Genomic DNA, 21,400 nt, shown 5'->3' with positions numbered 1-21,400 from the left:
TGAAATTTGTAATTTTAAGATAAAGTACCTCTGTCCAAATTTTGGGGGCTAGAAGATAATAATTTGCTTCTGTTTTTAGCTGCCTTTATAAAGCAGGCATGAGGGTATTAAAGCACCTCACTAAAACAGATATCACAGAGATGTCAGGTCCAAACAAAGAGATGAACTCAGGAAACTAGGATGAGACAGCCCAAATTCCATGGCTGTCATCTAAGGGATCCCCCAAAAATGCTATACATTGCCAATACTATCTGCATTTCCTGAAAGGGATAAGTTAAATTGTAGTATTTGGACCCAGCACACAGCCTCCTACTAAAAAAACTAAAGTCATCAGATATCTGAGTCCTTAGTGCCACTGAACTCTCCCACAGAGAGACAACACTATCACTAAATCTCCAGATTTCATACCACATTAGTGTTCTAATAGGATAGATAAGATATAAGCTGGTGACTGGTTTCTCTCAGGTAGCAGACAGAAAAAGACAGAAAGAGGCTAACAGTATCCAGAGTAAATGTCTCTCTAACGAACTGTTTCTCCTCTTAGGTCCTGAGCATTTCAGTGACTTGAAAAGCAAGAGTGATTCCTCTTAGAGCCAAATGGTCAGTGAGGCACACTTCTCTAGCAACACTGTGTTCCCATATCTGCCCTGTTCCCTGACTCTGGGGATAGATTTTATCTAAAATGCTGTAGGTAAAGCAGCAACCAAATTCTCTTCTGAATTCAGTCAGAGTGCAAAATGGTTCTCCCCATCTGGGGCTGCCATGTAGTTTTCCCTTTCTGGGGCTGGAATGAGACAAATTCTGTACCTGGGAAGGGCTCCTTAGCCAAAATATAGGAGAGCCAAGGATAAGTTGCAACCTAAGGCCTCTTCAAACAGCCAGGGGCCTATCAAGCCAACTATTATTCCACTTTCTACCAAACCTAACCCTTTCCCCCTATCCCACCCTCCAAGCATTTTAGAGCTCCTTCCTCAATTGAATAAATGGCAGGGCATGATGGTTCTTAACCCCTCCTCCATATAAACTTTTCTCCATTCTAAGGATTTCATACCTCAGAGAGAAAAATGTTGTGCTCTGAACACAAAAGGGAAAAATAGACAACCCACCGCTAGTACAACAAACAAGGGCCCTTCCTGCAATCCTGCCACCCCAAAGATAATTAGGGTTCTTTGGCAGCCAAGATGATAAAACATATATTGGAGATGCTCTTATGAGTGACAGCAGCTGCTTTACAGGTTAAAGCTCACCTAATGAGAATTCTCTCTTGTTCCTCAAACTAAAGGAATACCTCACAGATCAAAGGCTGATGTGGGAAGTGCATTTTTTGCCTATGAACTCTCTTCAGTATAAAAATGTCCATATTCTTGGAGTGGATGTCTTATTCATATACATGCTAATAATTCTGATCCAAGAAATGAATCTGGGTGTATGCTTAGTATATAGGCTGGATTAAATTTCTGGAGGAATTTTTCTAGAGCTCAAATATCCAGAAGAATCTCAGAAGATGATGTTAGAATGTCACAGAATTATGTGATCAAGCTGGGAGAAATAACGGACATCAGGATTATGCTATGCTCTTTTAGCATTACTAGAGAGTCTAGACATGGAGTATGAATTGTCTCACTTTGGGAATGTCTCTGCTTTTTTCAATTTATGGCTATAAATTTAGAGCTATATAATCTTTATTCCAGATAATGGCACAGAATCTTGAACCTACTCATAAAAACCTGCTTGAATTAAGAATGAATTTTGTGTCTCTTCCCTGGCATTCTTAATTCCTAATATGGGATAAAGGTGTTCTTTCACATTACAATCATGGACAAATCAATTCAATTTTTCCACTTTCCCTACCTCCCTCATCCAATTAAAAATATCATGCAATAGACTGCAGTAAAGTTCCTTCTTTGGTTCCTTTGGTTTCCTTCCCAGAAGGTTGTTTGAAGCTCAGGCTCTGTTCTCTGCAGTATTGGTTGTCTGGATTTACTCTTCAAAAAGCCTTTTTCCTTGTTCTCTAGGTGATCCTGATATTATACAGATGGCTGTTGACCATCCTGGTCTTTGCCAGGGACCAAAATATAACACAGGAATCATCTAGTAAAACAGTCCTAATCCAAATGGAGAATGGGAATTGGGTGAATCTCAAGCTGGAACAGGGAAACTTGATGGAAGGTTGAAGTACTCTACCTTCTCTCGGTTTCTTGTTTTTCCTTCTTGAAGAAATTCATCACTGAAACAGAGTATATGAGAAGATAGAAAGCAGGGTTGGGGGTAAGGGTGGGAGGGGGAAGAGGTTAAAAATAAGAGATATCTGGAACATGTTCAAATTTCAAATCATCATTCCATGTATATATAATGCTCTGGACAGGGAGAAATATAGAGACCAGCAGAAGTGAAACTTACATAGATGACTGCCATTTATTGCCTTGTTCCCCATGTGGCACCAATCTTAGATCAATGCAGAATCCTGAGACCATGGATTGAATTGCCAAATAACAGAACTTATCAATCACCATATTTAGTTCAAATGAAAAAAACAAAAACAAAAACACAACAGCCCAACCGAGACAGTAAAATAAATTAAAGCTATGATGAATGCCACTTTTTGCTGTTTTATAAACATGTTTAATATGTTCTTAGTAAACTGAGATAGACATATTTCAATATAAAGATAAAAATATCTGGTGAACCACTTAGCACCTAATGAATTTTCTTAAGGTAATTAGCAAAAATTCCAAAGATTGGTTGAAGACATCTTCACTGCATTAATTTGTAAAAATGATCAAAAGTAACTCCAGCACTATTGTTCCCCAAAGTTATTACCTTTGATTATTTCCTCTCTCTCATGTGTTATATCAGTCCCATCTTTGGTCCTATTGTAACCATCCCAATATAGGTTCTTAGTAACACCTGCATGGTCTACTTTAATGTCTTATTGATAGATCTTCCTTACTTTATATTTTCCTTCTAATTCTTCCTTCATATCAGTGACAGAATAATCTTTCTTATGCCAAGATCCAACCAACAAAAGCTTTCAGTGGTTCCCTAACATTTCTAATATTCTACCAATTTCAAATTCTTCTATCTCCACATCTACCTCAGTCCTATCCTTTAGCACCAGTGGTTCTCCTCTATTTGGCTTTTGCCTAAATAGACTACTTTGTGCTCCCTAAATTTATGCTATACTCTTGTGCTTCCAGAACATTGTCCATACTGGGGGAGCTAGGTGGATAGAGCACCAGGTCTGGAGTCAAAGAGGACCTGGGTTCAAGTCCAGCCTCAGACCCTTCCTAACTGTGATTCTGGGCAAGTTACTTAACCCTGATTGTCTAGCCCTTGCTTACTCCTCTGTCTTAGAACTGATACTAAGACAAAAGGTAAGGGTTTAAAAAAAATAACAAAAACCTCATCATTGTCTATACATTAATGCCTATAGCCAGAATGACCCTGTTCCCTCTCTTATTATACTGTATTCTTTTTCATTTTTAACAACCCAACTCAAATAACAGCTCTTCTAGAAAGTCAATTCCTATTAAATGATAATAATCACTTCACTCAGATCTCAAGCAGTACTTTATGATATGATGTTGTATATTATAGCTACCTTTGTTGGTGTCTTAACTCCTTACAAGGCTATATGCTATTGGGACTCAACAGTCATATATCATCTAAATTTTATCTCTCCCTAGTATCTACTACATAGCAAATGCTCAATAAATATGTTATTCTTTTTGTATCATGTATGGACTGGGATATCAAAAGACAAATTCCATGAAATATTCTTTCAATAGGGAAATAATCCAATATGGAAATCACAGTTTCCTGATGTTGCTCTACCCTGGTAGTCAGACCAAGAATGTTAACTAGCCACTAGTAACTAAATAACAAGTAGATACCTTTTTGTGTTCACAATAACTATAAATCAAAGATCAGGCACCACAAAATTCATATGCTCGATGTGAATAATGGCTTCCTCTACTACAAATGCTTTCTAAAGATGTATGTCTTTTTAGCAAAAACTGTACCCAACTAACATTGTTATCAACTCAAAAAGAAGTTAACTACACTAAATGAAACTAGAATGTGAATTTGAGCAAAACAATAAAAGTTTTCAGTGTGTTAATGGTGTACTTTCACTCCAAAATAATATTTTAAAAAAGTAAAGAAAAGTTCATACCTGTAATGTACAATTCTCTTTTCTTTTGAGGAACTCCACAAACCTGGCCACAACGCCTGGTGTGTTGATGACTTCATCAATTGGAGGATTAGGTTCTGTTTCCCCAATAAAAAAAAAGAAAAAAGTTTAAACTTGTACTTAGTAGTTCCAAAGTATTCCATACTGTTTTCCTTATCATTTGTTTTCTCCTTTTAAGTTCACTAAATGAAATAAATTTTACACTAGTAATGAAGTTTTATCAAATGAGTTCTGTTCAAAATCACAATTACAAAGAAATAAAAAATCTTAGCACCATAAGGGAACTTAAAGGCCATCTATTTCAAAGCCTTAATTTTATAAGTAATGATACTATTACTTTTTAAAAATATTTTTCCATGTTTCCATGATTAATTTTCTTTCCCTCTCCTCTTCCCTCCCCACTCCCAGAGCCGATAAGCAATTCCACTGGGTTGTATTAATGTTATCAATTAATACCTAGATATTATTACTTTTTAGTAAGATTATAGATCACATATCTAGAGCTAGAAGGGACCTCAAAGGCAATCTAATGCAATCTATTCATCAAACAGATGAAGACATTTGAGGCCCAAAGAAATTAAGTGATATGGCCAAAGTCACAAGACAGTGTTAGTCACAGATAGGTTTTGAAGCCTTGTCCTTCGACTCCAGAAACCGTAGTTACTACCTCTTTCAATTAGTATTGAAAGTGTTGCCTTTCAATACTAATATAGAGGTATTATTACTTGAGAAAACTGAGGCCTGAAGAGGATAAATGTCAGGGCTTCTCCCTCCCTCTGATTGGAGGTGTAAATTGGAATGTTCCTTCCAGATTCTCTATGTCAGGAAGGCATTCTGGACAGCCATCTCATAATTTCTTACCAGCTATACTCCTCTGGACTTTATCATTGACTTTAGAAACTCATCATCTGCAAGATCATACCAACCCTGAAACTCTAACATTCAGTACTTCTTGCCCTTGGGCCTATGATCCCTCAATTCCAACCCCAATTGAGAGGATGCAGGGCACATACCAGAGATGTCCTCCAGATCCTACATTTAAGTAAGGTACCCATGGCAGTCATCTCATTTTCCTTTAGACTTCACCATGCCCCCATTTCAGGTCTCCCTCACCCTGGTTTCCAGTTTCTTTCTTTCTTTTTTTAACTTAATCTTCTGTACTGGAATCAACACTATGTATTGGTTCCAAGGCAAGAGTGGTATAGGGCTAAGCAATGAGGGTTCAAGTGACTTGCTCAGGGTCATAAAGTAGGGAGTATCTGAGGCCAGATTTGAACTCAGGACCTCCTGTCTCTAGGTCTGGATCTCAATCCAAAGAGCTACCTAGCTTCCCTTCAATTTCTTTTTTTAAGTGTTGTCTTCCCTTGTTAGATTGTGAGCTCTTTGAGGGCAATGACAGTTTTATGCCTTTGTTTCCATAGTGCTTAGCACAATTCCCAGCATATAGTGGGTACTTAGTAAATGTTTACTGACTAAATGGCTGATATCCACAGCTAGGTAGTGATAAGGTTTAGAATAGTACTCGGAGTTCCCGACTTGAGTGTTTTCCAATATCAAATATTTATTAAGTATCCACGATAGTGTCAGATACTAAGTGAATATAAAGCATAAGATTTCTTTTTAATAAAAATCTATAAGAGTCATTAATAAAAGGTGGAATTGCTTTAATGATGTTAATTGGAGTTACAATAAATATATCTTCCAATAAAAACCTACCCTTATGTCACACTGTGTCATACCAATGAGCACAAGCTCTGGCATGTAAGTTCCAATATGATGGAAAATGAAGACTCAGTGTGAATAAATGTATATATTATTTGAGAATAAAAGTAGCTAAGTTTGAAAAGGATAGCTCAACACCAGAGGGTTAGTTAGGAGACAATTTTTGGAACAAAGCATACTAAGGTATGTTGGGAAGGTATGTGTGGAAGGGGTGGCTTACAATCTGTGTCAGTGTAAGAAGTACCTATACCAATGGAATAAATCATGGAGCTTTTGAAATAAGGATGGCAAGTCCATCTGAAAATTTGGAATAATACTATTTCCTCAGTCATGGAGGAAGGAGTTTAGGGTTCCTTCCACCAATGTAATTGCTCCTTCAATTAAGGACACAAGATGAAATCAGTTATTATAGATGATTCTTGAATAAGATTCAAGTCATACCCTGGGGATTGTCCAACTTACCTCAGGAGTGTGCTGATCATTGTATGTAATTAAGTAGCCCTAGGCAAGTAGCCACATGAGAAACTTTCTATTGGTTTAAAAGCATGGTTAAGTACTAAAACTATATAATTTAAAAGCACTGGCCATTTAAGAAACAAGTTTCTAATTTTAAAATCTTCATGCTTTTTAGAAATAAATTATAAATAGACATAAAATTTGATTCATCACAGATTCAGTTTAGGAAATAAAAAGAAAAAAAGGAAAAGGAAATGTTTGTCAAGACAGTCATCGTTTTGTGCTTCTAATGAAGCACAATATATACCTTGATAACTCCACTTTTCTATTTCTCCAGTAATTATAAGGTATAAGTCAGCTAGGTACAGCTTTAAGAGGGGAGTACAGGAGAAGAGAGACATTCTTACCATCCTTCATCAGTATCAGACCTTCCTAGTAAAGAGATGGGCAATGTTGAATGAATCAAAAGGTTCATGGCAGTTTAAGGACTCTTACTATCAGCTGTGATAAGTCATAAGAACTTTACAATACCAAACTGACCAAAGATCTAAAACTAGTGAACAAGCTCTGGGAGAGTTCTAATTCCGAGGTAAAGGAGAATAAAAGCTAAAGAGTAACCGCCCACTAGTGTGAAGTATATCTAAAATTGCATATATTTCCTCAAATTCCATTCAAGAAATAGAGCTTTTTATAGAGGACCAGCTCTATATGTCAGGGGTCCTGAGTGGCGTTTTACGGCGTCGGATTGCTAAGACAGGAAAAGAAACTGAGAACAGCCGAACTAGAGGTTAGCCCATGCTGATCCGATGCTATGGGATTTGGACTTTATTTTATACTGGTTTCAAACAAAGAACACAAAGAAAGAATCACAGCTGTGAAGGAGGTTATAAATCATACACAATTCATCAAAGTCTAAAAAGTAGAGATATGGGTGCAAGGACAAGGGCCAAGTTCCAACAACCAATTAGTAGGGGATAATTCCAGAAGCAGAAATAAATTTCATGGAGATGTTTACTAATTGCGTTCTGCCTTGATTTACAGATCTGCACCTGGTCAGATAGTCTGGACTAAATTGTCCGGCTCCAGTCTTTATCTAAGTAATATATTTTTTAGGTTTCAGGCTTCTTAATTATCAAGGAGAGAAATTGTCAAGGAGAGGAATTGTTAACTCAGTAGCTGCTGGTCTGGTTAAGGACTCAAAGCTTTCCAATAAGAATGTTGAGAGAATGTGGGGATCTAAAAATGAGTCAAAAGAGGAGCCTCAGATTTTTACCTTAGATGGTCCATTCTATCTGCATCTGACATGTAGTGCAGAAAAATCATACACGCAGTTTTACTTGCCGATGATTTTGTAATGGGATCCAGATAAAACATCTATTACAGACTCTGTTTCTCTAAATGACTCCTAATAGCCTCTTGGAGGGGTCAAGTTGTTTTTGGATTAATCTACCTGCTGGTATCAGAGCTTTTCAGGGCTCAGGTGACCAGGACCAAACACAAAGACTGCCTCAGCCTGGATTGGTCACGTAGGGAATCCAGATAACAGGCCCTAAATTTGACCCTATTTCTCCAATTGGCTTTTTACATATAACGGCTTTCAACAGCTTTTGATATTATGTTCTTGATCATTGCTATGTTAATGTGCTATAACAAAATTCAAATTTTGTAAAGAATGGTAATTGAAAGATATTATCATTTTTCAAGCTATTTGGGTTTGGAAGCTTATCCCAATCACAGGCAAAATTCCTGGAAGAAAATTAATACGTTACCTTGCAAATATAAAACTATATAAAATGACAGTAGTGTCTAAACTTGGGATAGAACTAGAGGGTAGTAGTGTGTGTCAAATGAATGATAGAGTTGATAAGCTGATGTGTCTAACATATAATGATGTTAGTCAAGCTGTAGGCCCAGGCCAAAGGACTCATTAACTTCTATAAACAGTATATTATCTTCCATATGATTTAGGTATTTTCTTAAATTATGATTTCCAGTTTTTATTTAAAGCTAATGAAAAATACAGGCATCTCTTCAGCACTAACTCCTACAACTTCATTTAAGTGATACTTTTGACTGAAGATAACCACAACTATGGTTGCTGTATATGGAGTTATAAGCAGTATGTAGGAAAAAAGGTTTGTAGCGAGGAGAAAGAGAATAATGTTAACTCTAGCTTTCTGATCTAATAAATATGAACATCATCCGCTCTGCCATCTTAAAAAATTTTATTACTAAATAGATTACTACACTAGAATCCTCTTAGAAACAACTTCACAGTCTAAAATGAGACTCTGGTCCCATGTCAACAAGAAGCTATAGCTCTTCTAGTTTGTATCCCTTACTTTTGTCTAAAAGAAAAAAAATTAAGAAACTCCTTAAAAAAGAGTTTTAACAAGCAAGAATAACTATTTCATATCAAATACTAAAAATTACAAATTATGGGGAAAAAAAGATTCAAGAGTAACTAACCACTGGTGAACAGTTCAGGAATTACTAAGAGCCTAAGAAATGCCATACTGTAACTAAACCAATGGCCTACCAATACTCGGTTTATGACAGAGGCACCAAAAATGACGATCAGAACTAACTCAAAAATCTATAAACTTCAAAAGAAAATCAATCCTATTACTTAAAACACATTTTTTCATTAAACTTTTTAACTCCACTTGATTACCACTGTATTCTTCTCTCAAGCTTAAGGGTAAAACAACAATGAAGCCTCAGGGAAACAAACTCTGCAAAAAAAAAAACTCAAAAAACTATCCATGAATTGGCTACCTGTAACATTGCAAGATTCCTAACACCGAAGTAGAATCCAGATGATAACTCACTGGAAATAACAATGTTTCTTTAATGCAGAGTGTACCCAGCTGTGGTGCTAGGTCTTCTTGATTTTACCTGTTCTATCATTAATGATATCTCTTTATAAAAGCTGTAAAAGTTCTTAGTGTCACTCACTAACAAAGATTTTCTTCTAACACTGATGATGTCTCCCTACCTCAGCCTGCACTTTTTGAGAGTTTAGACTACATCACCTCTAATAATCCTTCTAATTCTAAGTTTCTAAGACTTATCTGAATCAGGGAATGTAAATTCATTTAACTCTAGCTGAATATGTGAAACTGACCTTAAATCACCCTCAAATCATCAAAACCTTTAACAACCTAAATCAATACTTTTAGTTCTAAATTTGCTACTTCAGTGGTAAATTAGAAACATTAAAATTGGAAATTAGAAAATTTCCTTTCATATGACCTCTTATTTTTCATAAAAAAATAAATGAGGCTAAAGGAAGAGTCAAGCTCTCCCCATTTAAATTTGAGTTAGTAAATGCTACTTCAATTAGTAAAGCGGTCTTTTATGCAGTATGTTTAAAAATGAGACAAAAATGTCTTGGTTGTATCCTTCTACTCAAAGTGGGAAAAGTAAGACTGCAAGCATGATTAGAATTAATTACCTGTATATTTTTTCTCCTGGTAACTGAGCAGTTCAAAATATACTGATCTATGGTAAGAAACAGATTTTGTGGATGTCCTAATATAGAAATATATGCTTGTAATAAATTCATAACTTACCTTTTGAAAGTAGCTTTCTGAACTTCTGAGTTGCTGAAAGTTGTTGCTCTGGGCTATTGGAGAATATCATTTCAATCATATCAGAGGTAATGACACCACCCTGGAATAACACACAAAAACAAAATATAATCGAATGATAGTTTCCAGAGGAAAACAAATCACATGCAAACCCAGATTGGGATTTGTGAAATGAACATTCTAATATGGGTTGATAAAAAATGTCTAAATAAAGAAAAAATTTAAAACATAGTTAATGCAACAATGGGCAAGTATTAAGGAGCTGGGTTTTATATTAAAACATACATATTTAAATAATACCTGAGTTCAAGTCCTGTCTGTGATGTAGATTGACTATATGATCCTGGGCAAATCACTTAACCTCTGGAGGTTCTAGGTATCCCAATAAGACTATAGATTAGAGAGAAGGTACTGACTTTTTGCTGAGAGTTTCCTTACTCAAGAGTTCTCTTTATGGATGAAATCAAGTCTTATCCCTATCCATATCCTTTCACTTCAAAGCCTAAGGAACCTTAATGAAAGATTCACCTTAGGACCAATCAAACTGGAAATTTAATGCACACAGAATTAAGCGGCTTATAGCAAGAATACAATGGCCAAACTGTGGACATCTAACAACAGAAAGAAAGCAAGGTAAGTACAAGAAGCCAGGTCAGAAAATAAAAGGGCTTCAGGTTTACTTCACTTTAATAGTTACAGTAAACATGACCCTATTTTTCAATTCAGTTCTATAATAAAAAAGAAAAATATGTCTAAGACCCTTTTCTACTCAAATCACAACCATCATCTAGTTCAGACCTTTAATGCTTCTCTCCTGAACTACTACAAAAACATCTTCCTTGGTCATCTGGCCTCAAGTTTCTTCTCTCTCTAATCCACAATGCAAAACTGCTATTACTAAAGCACAGATTGAATTCCAGAGGCTGCCTACTACTAAGAAGCAAATTTAGCCATTAGGGAAATGCTGGATAGCAGAGAGGATGGCTGACACATTATCTGCCATTAACATAGAAAAATAAACCTGTTAAGGGAAATCTTAATACCAAGTTTTTATTTTGTTCTTAGGTTGAAAAAGGCTCTAATTCTTTTAAAATCTGGCCTCAGATACTTCCTAACTGTTGAGTCCCTTAACCCCCATTGCCTAGCCCTTAGAACGTTTTGCCTTATAACCAATACAGTATTGATTCTAAGACGGAAAATAAGGGTTAAAAAAAAGTTTACCTGGAGTTTTATCAGGTTGACATGAATAAAGTCTATACAAAACATATTGCAGAGGTGGTTGTGAAGGCCCCAAATGAACTCATGACATAGAATAGTGATCGACCATGTACAATAAGAACCAATTAGATGGCCACTCAATACTTTTCTGATAATTTAGGTACCACACATCTGCCTGCAGTTCATTGAAGTCACCCCTAGATGGTGATCTTTTCTGTGTGGGGACACAAATGAGCAGCTTACTGAATTATACATCAGTGTGGAGAAAAGCCCTAAAGATCATATTTTTAGAGGTATAACATACCCAAGACTTACCTTATTGTAGGACAGCTCTCAAAAATGCATTTTGTTCTACTCAATCAATACTTTTTTTAAACAGTAGACAAATGGAAGCTTAATAAGCAGGCATCAACATGCTTGGCTGATTTAATACCCCATTGTGGTAGAGATTGAAGAGCCCCACTTCCATAGAGACATGATGACATGTAAAAAAATGTCCCAGAGTCTTAAAGCTTTCACAGAAATTCCATAACTGGTTCTGATCTGTTAGGTATGTGATAATGAGGAACTTTTTTGACTGGCTCCATAGCCATAATTCAGCTGCATTCAAAAGGTTATCTAAAGCTATATCTAAAGTACTCCTAAGAGTCATTCTGATGAAACAAATTCTATGAGGGGGAGAGCTTTGGGTGTTTTTCATATGAGGCCAACATGCAACCACGAATATGGGCCTTTTGCTCTTTGCCATTTTCTATTTAGAAGTTGGAGATGGTGATGATCCTCATGAGCTTCAGAATGTCAGGAGGCCCAAAGTAGAGTTCACACTGGGTTAAATGGAAAACCATTAAGGCATTGAGGTTCTTAAGTAATAATGTTAATGATTAAGTCCATTAATAAATGACAAGCAGGAATCATCCAGAGGCTATGACATATTTGGAAGTGAACCTGGTGTGGCAAATACCATGTAGCAATGAAGTTAAGTTGGACTCCACTCTTCCCAGGAACCAAAGTAGTACATACAGAGAACGGTGTGCTCTTTCAGGTGTGGGATAAAAATGTATGTATTCCTGATTTTGCTATATTTTTAAATTAATTTCTCTCTTGCATAAGTTAATTTGTTAATAGATTAAATATAAATAAAACATTAATCACTAGCAGCTAATGTGGAGTGGAGGATACACTTGAACAAAAATATTAGAGAAAGATACCCCAACTCCCTCAGGAGTACCAGAGGCATACTAGAATTCTTAACAGGAGATAATCAACACTGCTCTGGAAGAGAGAGGTCACAGAATTAATCAGTACATATAAGGTCTTATCTGGGATGAAATTTGGCCCTGTATTTATTTACTTGTAAGGACTCCCTGGAGAAACACCCAGGATTTAAATTTTTGGATGCCCTGGTTTTGGAGATCCATTTGAGAAAAATGGTCAGTTCCCATTCACCCTCCCCTCCTTACATTTCAGGATATAATTGTTCAGCTCATTTTGTTTTTATTGTTGTTAGGATTTTTCTTCTGGTATTTGTTTCCGTTATAAGTCAGGTTCCTTTGAGATGACTTGTAAAGCTTTGCATTTGTTGCTTCCTTAAACATTTAAGTACTTTATTACTGTTTTAATCCTGTAATCAATATTAAAAACATAGCCTTGTATCCCTAAAATTCTGGTGCCTCATTGAGAAATGTTTACACTATCTTTTTGTTTTAAAAAGGCTTAGATTTGCTTACTTGCTTTATTGTGAGATCTTTATATACTGCAAAGCTATAGGGTAAAATTTGCCTGACTGCCTAGAAATCCCAAATAATCCTTAGTGCTTAATCCCATTCCTTGGGAACCTTCCACTTGTTTAGATTTACTTTACGTTTAACCGAATCTACTTGTTTTGTTACAGAGTGAACTTAATTACAGTAAGAATAGCATTGAAGCTGCAGGAAACCATTAGTAGATATTTCTGACATCATCTGGATAAAAGACCAGACGAAATTTGCCTAGATTATTAAGTGAATCACCTCTGGTATTTGCATATTTAAAGAAATTTTGCTGTGCCCTGCACAGAGAGCTATCTAGACTCCAATCAAATGGCCTTAGGTACTGAGAGAAACCCAGAAGAATTTTTATCCAGGACAGTTTAAGTTAAAAAAGGTTTTATATGTCTAGCGTTTAATTTCTATTATGGAGAGGTATGAGAGGTTATGAGAATTGGAAAAAATTTTCAGTCCTCTATTTTGGTAATCACATGACCCTCTACACTCCTGCTATTATTTCTTTAAAGCATTCCAAGCAACGAAGATAAGTTAAAAGTGAAGATCATATAAGAAATGACTGAAGAAACTGAAGCTATTTAGTTACAGGAGAAAAAACTAAGCTGCTTGAATGTGTAATTTAGAAGAAAAGTTAATTTCTCTCTTATTCCAGAAGACAGATGTAGGACAAATATGTGGCAGTGTCAGAGAAGCAAAATCTGGACCTTTGTAAGGAAGAACTAACAACTATGGTGTCTAGAAATAGAATTGGGTTCATTAAGTAAGTTCCCCATTATGGTGATAATTTTAAAAGAGTCTGAATGATTAGCAGGATTAGTTCATTTGATACTCAAAATTAACCTGCAAGTTAAGAATTACTAGTATTCCCATTTTATAGATGAGGAAACTGAGGTGGGGGGTTGGGGGGCTTACTTGCCTGGGTCACAGAGATAGTGTCTGAGGCAGGATTCAAACTCAAGTCTGCCTGACCCCAAGTCCAACACTAACAATTATAGCCTCAAAGTGCTAAAAGAATAAATATTATCTGAAATCACACACTATACTATTTTAGCCTCTTTTTATCTATAACTGAGGAAAGGCTATACATTGAACCTATAAAGACCCCAAAGCTAGAACTATCAGTATTTATCTGGTGTAAGTCACTGGAATTGCAAGCATAATAGTTGAGAAGAAACACTAGAAACAAGCATAATAGTTAAGAAGAAACCTGAAAATGCTGCTTGTTATCTTTGAAAGAAGTTAGCTGCCACAGGATAAGTGAATCAGACCAGTTTAGATGAAGCTTTAAAAAAAAAATAAAAAAAACACTGCTTGGTAAGATTTTTAGCTGGGTTTCTCCTTTCTGGTATGCTTCAATGTAGAGGGTTATTTCTAATTCTTTCCTGCAGTTCACTAGACTTAATTTTTTTTAAAAAGAGAGTTAAAATGTGATGTTAGTTCAAACTAGTCCTCAGGTTGAAAAAAAAGGGCTTAGGGCTGCTTCATTTAGAGTATAACTCCTGTGATAATGAAATTAAATCTGCCCTGCCCATCCTTAATCTAATCACCAAAGGTGAAACCATCCCCACTTAATTCAAATTGGGAGGGAGGTCTGTGACCCACATGTGCTAGAATGAATGACAACTCAGAATTTACTGACTGCCTCCTGGGCAGTAATAAGAAAAGCATCTGTTGTAATTGAACATGTAAACTAAGAGGAAGGCCCAGGAAGTAACACAAAAGAAACCCCTTTAAAAGAGTGACAACTTCCAGCTGAAGTTCAGTTCAGTGAGTTCAGCTCTCTTTGGCCTAGAACTGGACCTGAAGACGCTCTGGCTGGGAACTTGGACTTGGTGAGACTATTCTTAAATCTTTTCCTTAGAACTATACATGGTGAGTGAAGAAGGCTGACTACCTTAGCCTCCCTGGAGATACTAGCCTCCTGGAGGCTCCCTTGATTGGGAGAAGCCCTCGTGGCTAAAATCCTTGTTAACTGACTTTTAGGCTCTCCGGCTGGGACCTCTGGAGCCCTGCCAGAGTAAAGCCAGGGATTGAATACATAGTCTAGTTCTTTAAACTAAATCTTTTACTCTACCATCTTCTAATCTCTCTACTTCTAAATTACTAAAATCATTTTAGAATTGATATTTAATTCTTGGCGACCACACCTTTAAATATTAATATTCAACCAAAAACCCCCTTTTCCCTTTTATATTCCTCCAATAAAATTTTTCCCCCATCACTCTGTTTATGTATGGAAAAAAAAGAGAATATAGGGACATCACTTCATAATAAAATAATAGCAAATCAGAATGTACGTTACTGAAACTGGTCTTTTCCACTGACTTGAAACAAATTGTAATGCTTATAAAACAATGAAATCTATATAGACCTATTCATTCACAAAAATCACAACATACTACACTTCAAAGTTTTCTGGGCACTATTTCTAGTGTACTCCATGTGCCTTGTCAAAGTAATTAAAATTTTTAAAAAATAAGCTAAAAGATTTTAACCTTCCTGAATTCAAAATCCATTACTGCTGTCATAATCACCAATATATTGAGGCAAATCGAGTTTAAATGCTTTTTGTTGGACTATACAGGATATGCTACTGTACCATGATGTAGTTGTCATGGCTAAAGGTTTGATGTACAAGTTCTCAAAAACTTGGTTTTATCATTTAACAATGGGATATCAAGGTGACAAGATCCTAAATATCTAAGGGAATCTTCAAACAAAAGTTTTCCAAACTCTTAAGTCTGGTCCTATAGACTATGTTTCCTGGAAGTGGGAGATGTTAATACATGGCCTAGATATAAAAAGCTATTCTAAGTTATGTTACAAGTTACTTTAAGTTAAAGAAAACACTCTAATTCTTAAAGTTAAAAATGTTTGCCTTTCACATCTCACTTACTGATGCCATCTCCATGTTATTGATCTGGGCCTCATGGAAGCCTCCATCTGACATTACTTCTTCTTCCGTTTCTTCTTCTGCTGTAGCAACATTTCTTCGCTTAAACAACTGAAAAAGAAAAAATATTTTAAGAACAGCATTCCAAAAACTGAGAAAAGGGTCAAAAATTTTGATACCCTTTAATCCAAAGATTCCAAAGCTAGTTATATGTCCAAAAGAAGTTTATCAATACACATTTATCAAGCACCTAATACAGGTGAGGAACATAGGTTAAAGGCAGAAAGAAACATACATACCAAAATATTCACAGTAGCACTATCTATGGTAGCAAAAAACCGGAATCAAAATAAATAACACTGGAAATGCCTGGAAAATGGCTACATGAATTATATGGCATATGAACATAAGAGAATTATACTATAAAACACAAAAACTCAATATTTCAGAGAAGCTTAAAGAAACAATGAATGGAAACTGGGAAAATATACATGAGTATAACAATGCAAAAAGAAAGGAAGGAAAGAACAGAGGAAAGGAAGGAAGAGAGGAAAAGGAAGGAGAGGGAGAGAGAGGAAGGAAGGACCATTGTTAATTACAGTGACCAATCTTAGTCTACAAGCAGAGTGGAGAAAATTTCCCTCACTTTCCTTATTGCAGAGGCAGAGGACTATGAGGTATGCAATACTGGGCATATTATGAGTACTGATTATTTTTCCAAAACTGATTTTTTACCTTCTTTCACTTTTAATCTTTGTTACTAGAGGTAGTTATCTGGGTAGGGATGGGAAAGGGTATGTTTGGAAATGAAGGTAATGTAAAATTAAACTATTAAAAATAGGTGAGGTTTTTTAAAATGGCATTCCAGAGGAATTCCTTATAGCACCAGAGTAGTTGAGAAAACTGGAGAGCAGTTTGGTAGAATTAGGTTTAGACTAACATCTTACTCCATGTAGCAAAATATGTTCAAAATAGCTATGTAACCAGTAGATTAAAAGTCATACCATCAAAATATCAGAAAAGAACTAGATTGGGAACCTTTTACAAGACAGAAATGTTATGTTCTTAATTCTTAATCAAACAAGAGATAGAGCCAATTACAAAAGGTAAAGATTACTAATGACAGAAATATTCAGTCTATTTTAGAGATATAGAAAGACAAGCACACTAACAGATTTTTAATAAAGCTCTGAATTAGCCTGACTGTGGATATGGAAAAGAATACGTAATACATAGAGAAGCATATTTTTTTTCTTCTTAAATTTTCTTGCAATATAGTTAAAGTGGAAATGACTTGTATGACTTCATATCTATGTGACTATATAAAGAAATAAATGGGCATTGTATTTCTTGCCTTCTCATTTGAGTGTGAGGGATTTGAATGCGAAAATTTAAAAAACAAAGCATACACTATCAGACTTAGTTGATATAATGGTCAAGTTTGCAGAATGTTTTTTTGGATAATAAATATTCATAATTAAGCAAAATATATTCCTATACTGTTAATGACCAAAAATGCATCTCTCATTCTGCAACATGAGTCCATTACCTCTAAGGACCATTCTCAATCACTTATCCTCTGAAATTGCAGTTTGTCATTGCATTAACACTGTCTCTCAAGTTTTAGAAAAAAACTTTTACCTTTATAATGCTACTGGTTGTTCTTTTGTTTTGCTCACTTCACTCTGAATCATTTCATATAAAAGAGTCTTCTCGGGGTTTCTCTGAAATTGTCCATTCAGTTATTTCTCATAGCACAATAATATTCAATTATATTTATATTCCATACAGTAATTTCAATAGATGGACACTCTCTTAAATTTCCAGTTCTTTTGCCGCTATAAAAAGAGCTATCACAAATATTTATGAATCTATAGGTTTCTATCTTTTCTTGTTTTTTTGGGGGCATACACCTAACTAGAGTCTGGGACAAAGGATATGTAATAGTTTGTTGATTTTTTGGTTACAGTTCCACATTGCTTTCCAGAATGGCTATGACAATTGAGAACTCCACCCATAAAGAATTGTGTCTATTTTTCTATACTCTCATGACATATCATTTTCCTTTCCTTCCCTCAGAGGAGAAAGAAAGAAAACTCGTATTTTTTAAATTTGCCTCTTTAAGGGCTTCAATATGATTTAATTATTTGTATTCCTTTGTGGAGAAATGTTATGTATAATTCTCTGTAAGGAACTCTATTCACTATTATAGTATTCACTATTATAGTAATTAGAAGAATTATTCATAGGGAGAGGTTGGAATACTAAATGGTCTAAGATGATATGGGGGTGGGAAAGAGGGGGGTAAATAGTAGAGAACACCAAGAGAAACTTGAATGAATAAGAAAAATAGGATATTCTATTACACACAAAAAGGGCATGGGAAGGGAAAGGGATGAATACTATTATAAGAAGGAGAGGAACAGAGCATTAAGAGGTAATATTTAAACCTTACTCTCAGTGTAATTAACCCCGAGAGGGAAGAGTAGCCTTATCCATTGGGATATAAAACTCTATCTAACCCTACTGAGAAAGTCAGAAGGGATAAACCAAGGGTAGCAAGGGAATGCAGAGGTCAAAAAAGGAGGGGAGAAGAAGGGGGAGGGAATTTATTAGGCCTTAAAAATAAAAAGAGGAGAATAATAAGGGAGGGGGTAGAAAGGGAAGTAAATCAAAGGAGGGGACAGGGGTTACTGGCATAAAGCAAACCACGGGTTTAAAAGGAAATAGTATAAGAAGAAGGGGTAGAACTAGGAGAGGATACCAAAATGTTGGGGAATACACAACTGATAATTATAACTCTGAATGTGAATGGGATGAACTCGCCCATAAAAAGGAAGCAAATAGCAGAGTGGATTAGAAACCAAAATCCTACCATATGTTGTCTTCAAGAAACACATATCAGGCGGGTGGACATACACAAGTTTAAGGTAAAGGGCTTGAGCAAAATCCTTTGGGCCTCAAATGAGAAAAAGAAGGCAGGAGTGGCAATTATGATTTCTGACAAAGCCAAAGTAGATATGATTAAAAAAGACAGGGAAGGTCATTACATCCTGATTGAAGGCAGTATAGACAATGAGGAAATAACAGTGCTCAATATGTATGCACCAAATGGCATAGCAACCAGATTCGTAAAGGAGAAACTGGCAGATCTCAAGAAGGAAATAGATAGTAAAACCATACTAGTGGAGGATCTAAATATTCCTCTTTCAGATCTAGATAAATCAAACCAAAAAATAAATAAGAAAGAGGTAAGAGAGATGAATGAACTGCTAGAAAAATTAGATTTAATAGATATTTGGAGAAAAATAAATAGGGACAAAAAGGAATACACCTTATTTTCAGCTGCACATGGTACATTCACAAAGATTGACCATGTAATGGGGCATAGAAACAATGCAAACAAATGCAAAAGAGCAGAAATAATAAATGTAACCTTCTTAGATCATAATGCAATAAAAATAATAATCAGTAAGGGCACATGGACAGGCAAATAAAAAACTAATTGGAAATTAAACAATATGATTCTCCAAAACCAGCTAGTCAAAGAAATTATAGAAACAATCAACAATTTCATTGAAGAGAATGACAATGATGAGATGTGGGAAGCCAATAAGGGAATAGATAAAAATCTGAGACCCCTCCTTTGACACCTTTTATGATTCATACCTTTTCTTATTGGAAAAACATTATAGACTTATTGAAAAGCTTTGAGTCCTTAATCAGACCAGCAGCTACTGAGTTAACAATTTCTCTCCTTGATAATTAAGAAGCCTAAATCCTAAAAAATATTACTTAGATAAGCTGGAGCCAGACTTTATCTGATCAGGTGCAGACCTGTAAATCAAGGCAGAACGCAATTAGTAAACATCTCCATGAAATATATTTCTGCTCCCAGAATTAACCCCTACTAATTGGTGGTTGGAATTTGGCCCTTGTCCTTGTACCTATATCTCTACTTTTTAGACTTTAATGGATTGTGTATGATTTGTAACCCCTTCACAGCTGTGACTCTTTTTTTGGGTTCTTTGTTTGAAACCAGTATAAAATAAAGTCCAAATCCCATAGCGTTGGATCAACATGGGCTAACCACTAGTCTGGTTGTTCTCATTTTCTTTTTCCTGTCTTAACAATCCGATGCCACTAAGCGCCACTCAGTAGCTGCAGAGAATGACAATATACCATATAGAGTTGGATGCCCATTATCATCTCTATTATTTAACATTGTACTAGAAACACTAGCAGTAGCAATTAGAGAAGAAAAAGAAATTGAAGGTATCAAAATAGGCAAGGAGGAGACTAAGCTATCATTCTTTGCAGATGATATGATGGTCTACTTAAAAAATACTAGAGAATCAACTAAGAAGCTTGTAGAAATAATCAACAACTTTAGCAAAGTTGCAGGATACAAAATAAATGCATAAAAATCATCAGCATTTCTACATATCTCCAACACATCACAACAGCAAGAGGGAGAAAGAGAAACACCATTTAAAATCACCCTAGACAATATAAAATACTTAGGAATCTATCTACCGAAACAAACAACACAAGAATTATATGAAAACAACTACAAAACACTTTCCAAACAAATAAAACTAGATCTAAACAATTGGAAAAACATTGATTGCTCATGGATAGGATGAGCTAACATAATAAAAATGACCATTCTACCCAAATCAATTTACCTATTTAGCGCCATACCTATCAAACTACCAAAAAACTTTTTTACTGAATTAGGAAAAACTATAACAAAGTTCATCTGGAATAACAAAAGAGCAAGAATATCAAGGGAAATAATGAAAAAAAAAAAGTGAAGTAAAGGGGCCTAGCAGTACCAGATATTAAACTGTACTATAAAGCAGCAGTGATCAAAACAATATGGTACTGGCTAAGAGTCAGAAGGGAGGATCAGTGGAATAGACTTGGGGTAAGTGACATCAGCAAGACAGTATATGATAAACCCAAAGAGCCCAACTTTTGGGACAAAAATCTACTCTTTGACAAAAACTGTTGGGAAATTTGGAAAACGATATAGGAAAGATTAGATTTAGATCAACATCTCATACCCTAAACACCAGGAAAAATTCAGAATGGGTGAATGACTTGAATATAAAGAGGGAAACTATAAATAAGTTAAGTGAACATAGAATGGTTTACTTGTCAGATCTCTGGGAAAGGAAAGATTTTAAAACCAAGCAAGAGTTAAAGAGAAAATTACAAAATGTAAAATAAGTGATTTTGATTATATCAAACTAAAAAGCTTCTGTACAAACAAAAACAATGTAGCCAAAATCAGAAGGGAAACAACAAATTGGGAAAAAATCTTTGTAACAAAAAACTCTGACGGGTCTAATTACTCAAATATACAAGGAGTTAAATCAATTGTATAAAAAAATCAAGCCATTCCCCAATTGATATAAATAGGCAAGTGACATGAATAGGCAATTTTCAGATAAAGAAATCAAAAGTATCAATAAGCACATGAGAAAGTGTTCTAAATCTCTAATAATTAGAGAAATGCAAATCAAAACAACTCTGAAGTATCACCTCATACCTAGCA

The 21,400-nt window shown here is 35.4% G+C and overlaps 1 protein-coding gene across 2 annotated transcripts in view; it reads right to left on the bottom strand.

Moving 5' to 3' along the window:
* Positions 1-21,400, bottom strand: part of KPNA1 (karyopherin subunit alpha 1) — a 93,497-nt gene that overhangs the window by 26,351 nt on the left and 45,746 nt on the right. For both annotated transcript variants that reach the window (XM_044670052.1, XM_044670053.1), the window contains exons 3-5: positions 15,841-15,948; positions 9,946-10,045; positions 4,175-4,269 (exon numbers count right to left, since the gene is read on the bottom strand). In XM_044670052.1, the coding sequence (XP_044525987.1) occupies positions 4,175-4,269; positions 9,946-10,045; positions 15,841-15,948 (303 nt within the window). The remainder of the gene's footprint in view (positions 1-4,174; positions 4,270-9,945; positions 10,046-15,840; positions 15,949-21,400) is intronic.

Source organism: Gracilinanus agilis, chromosome 3 (genome assembly GCF_016433145.1).
Source record: "Gracilinanus agilis isolate LMUSP501 chromosome 3, AgileGrace, whole genome shotgun sequence".
Taxonomy (NCBI): Eukaryota; Metazoa; Chordata; class Mammalia; order Didelphimorphia; family Didelphidae; genus Gracilinanus; species Gracilinanus agilis.
This window is presented reverse-complemented; position numbering and strand designations above follow the sequence as displayed.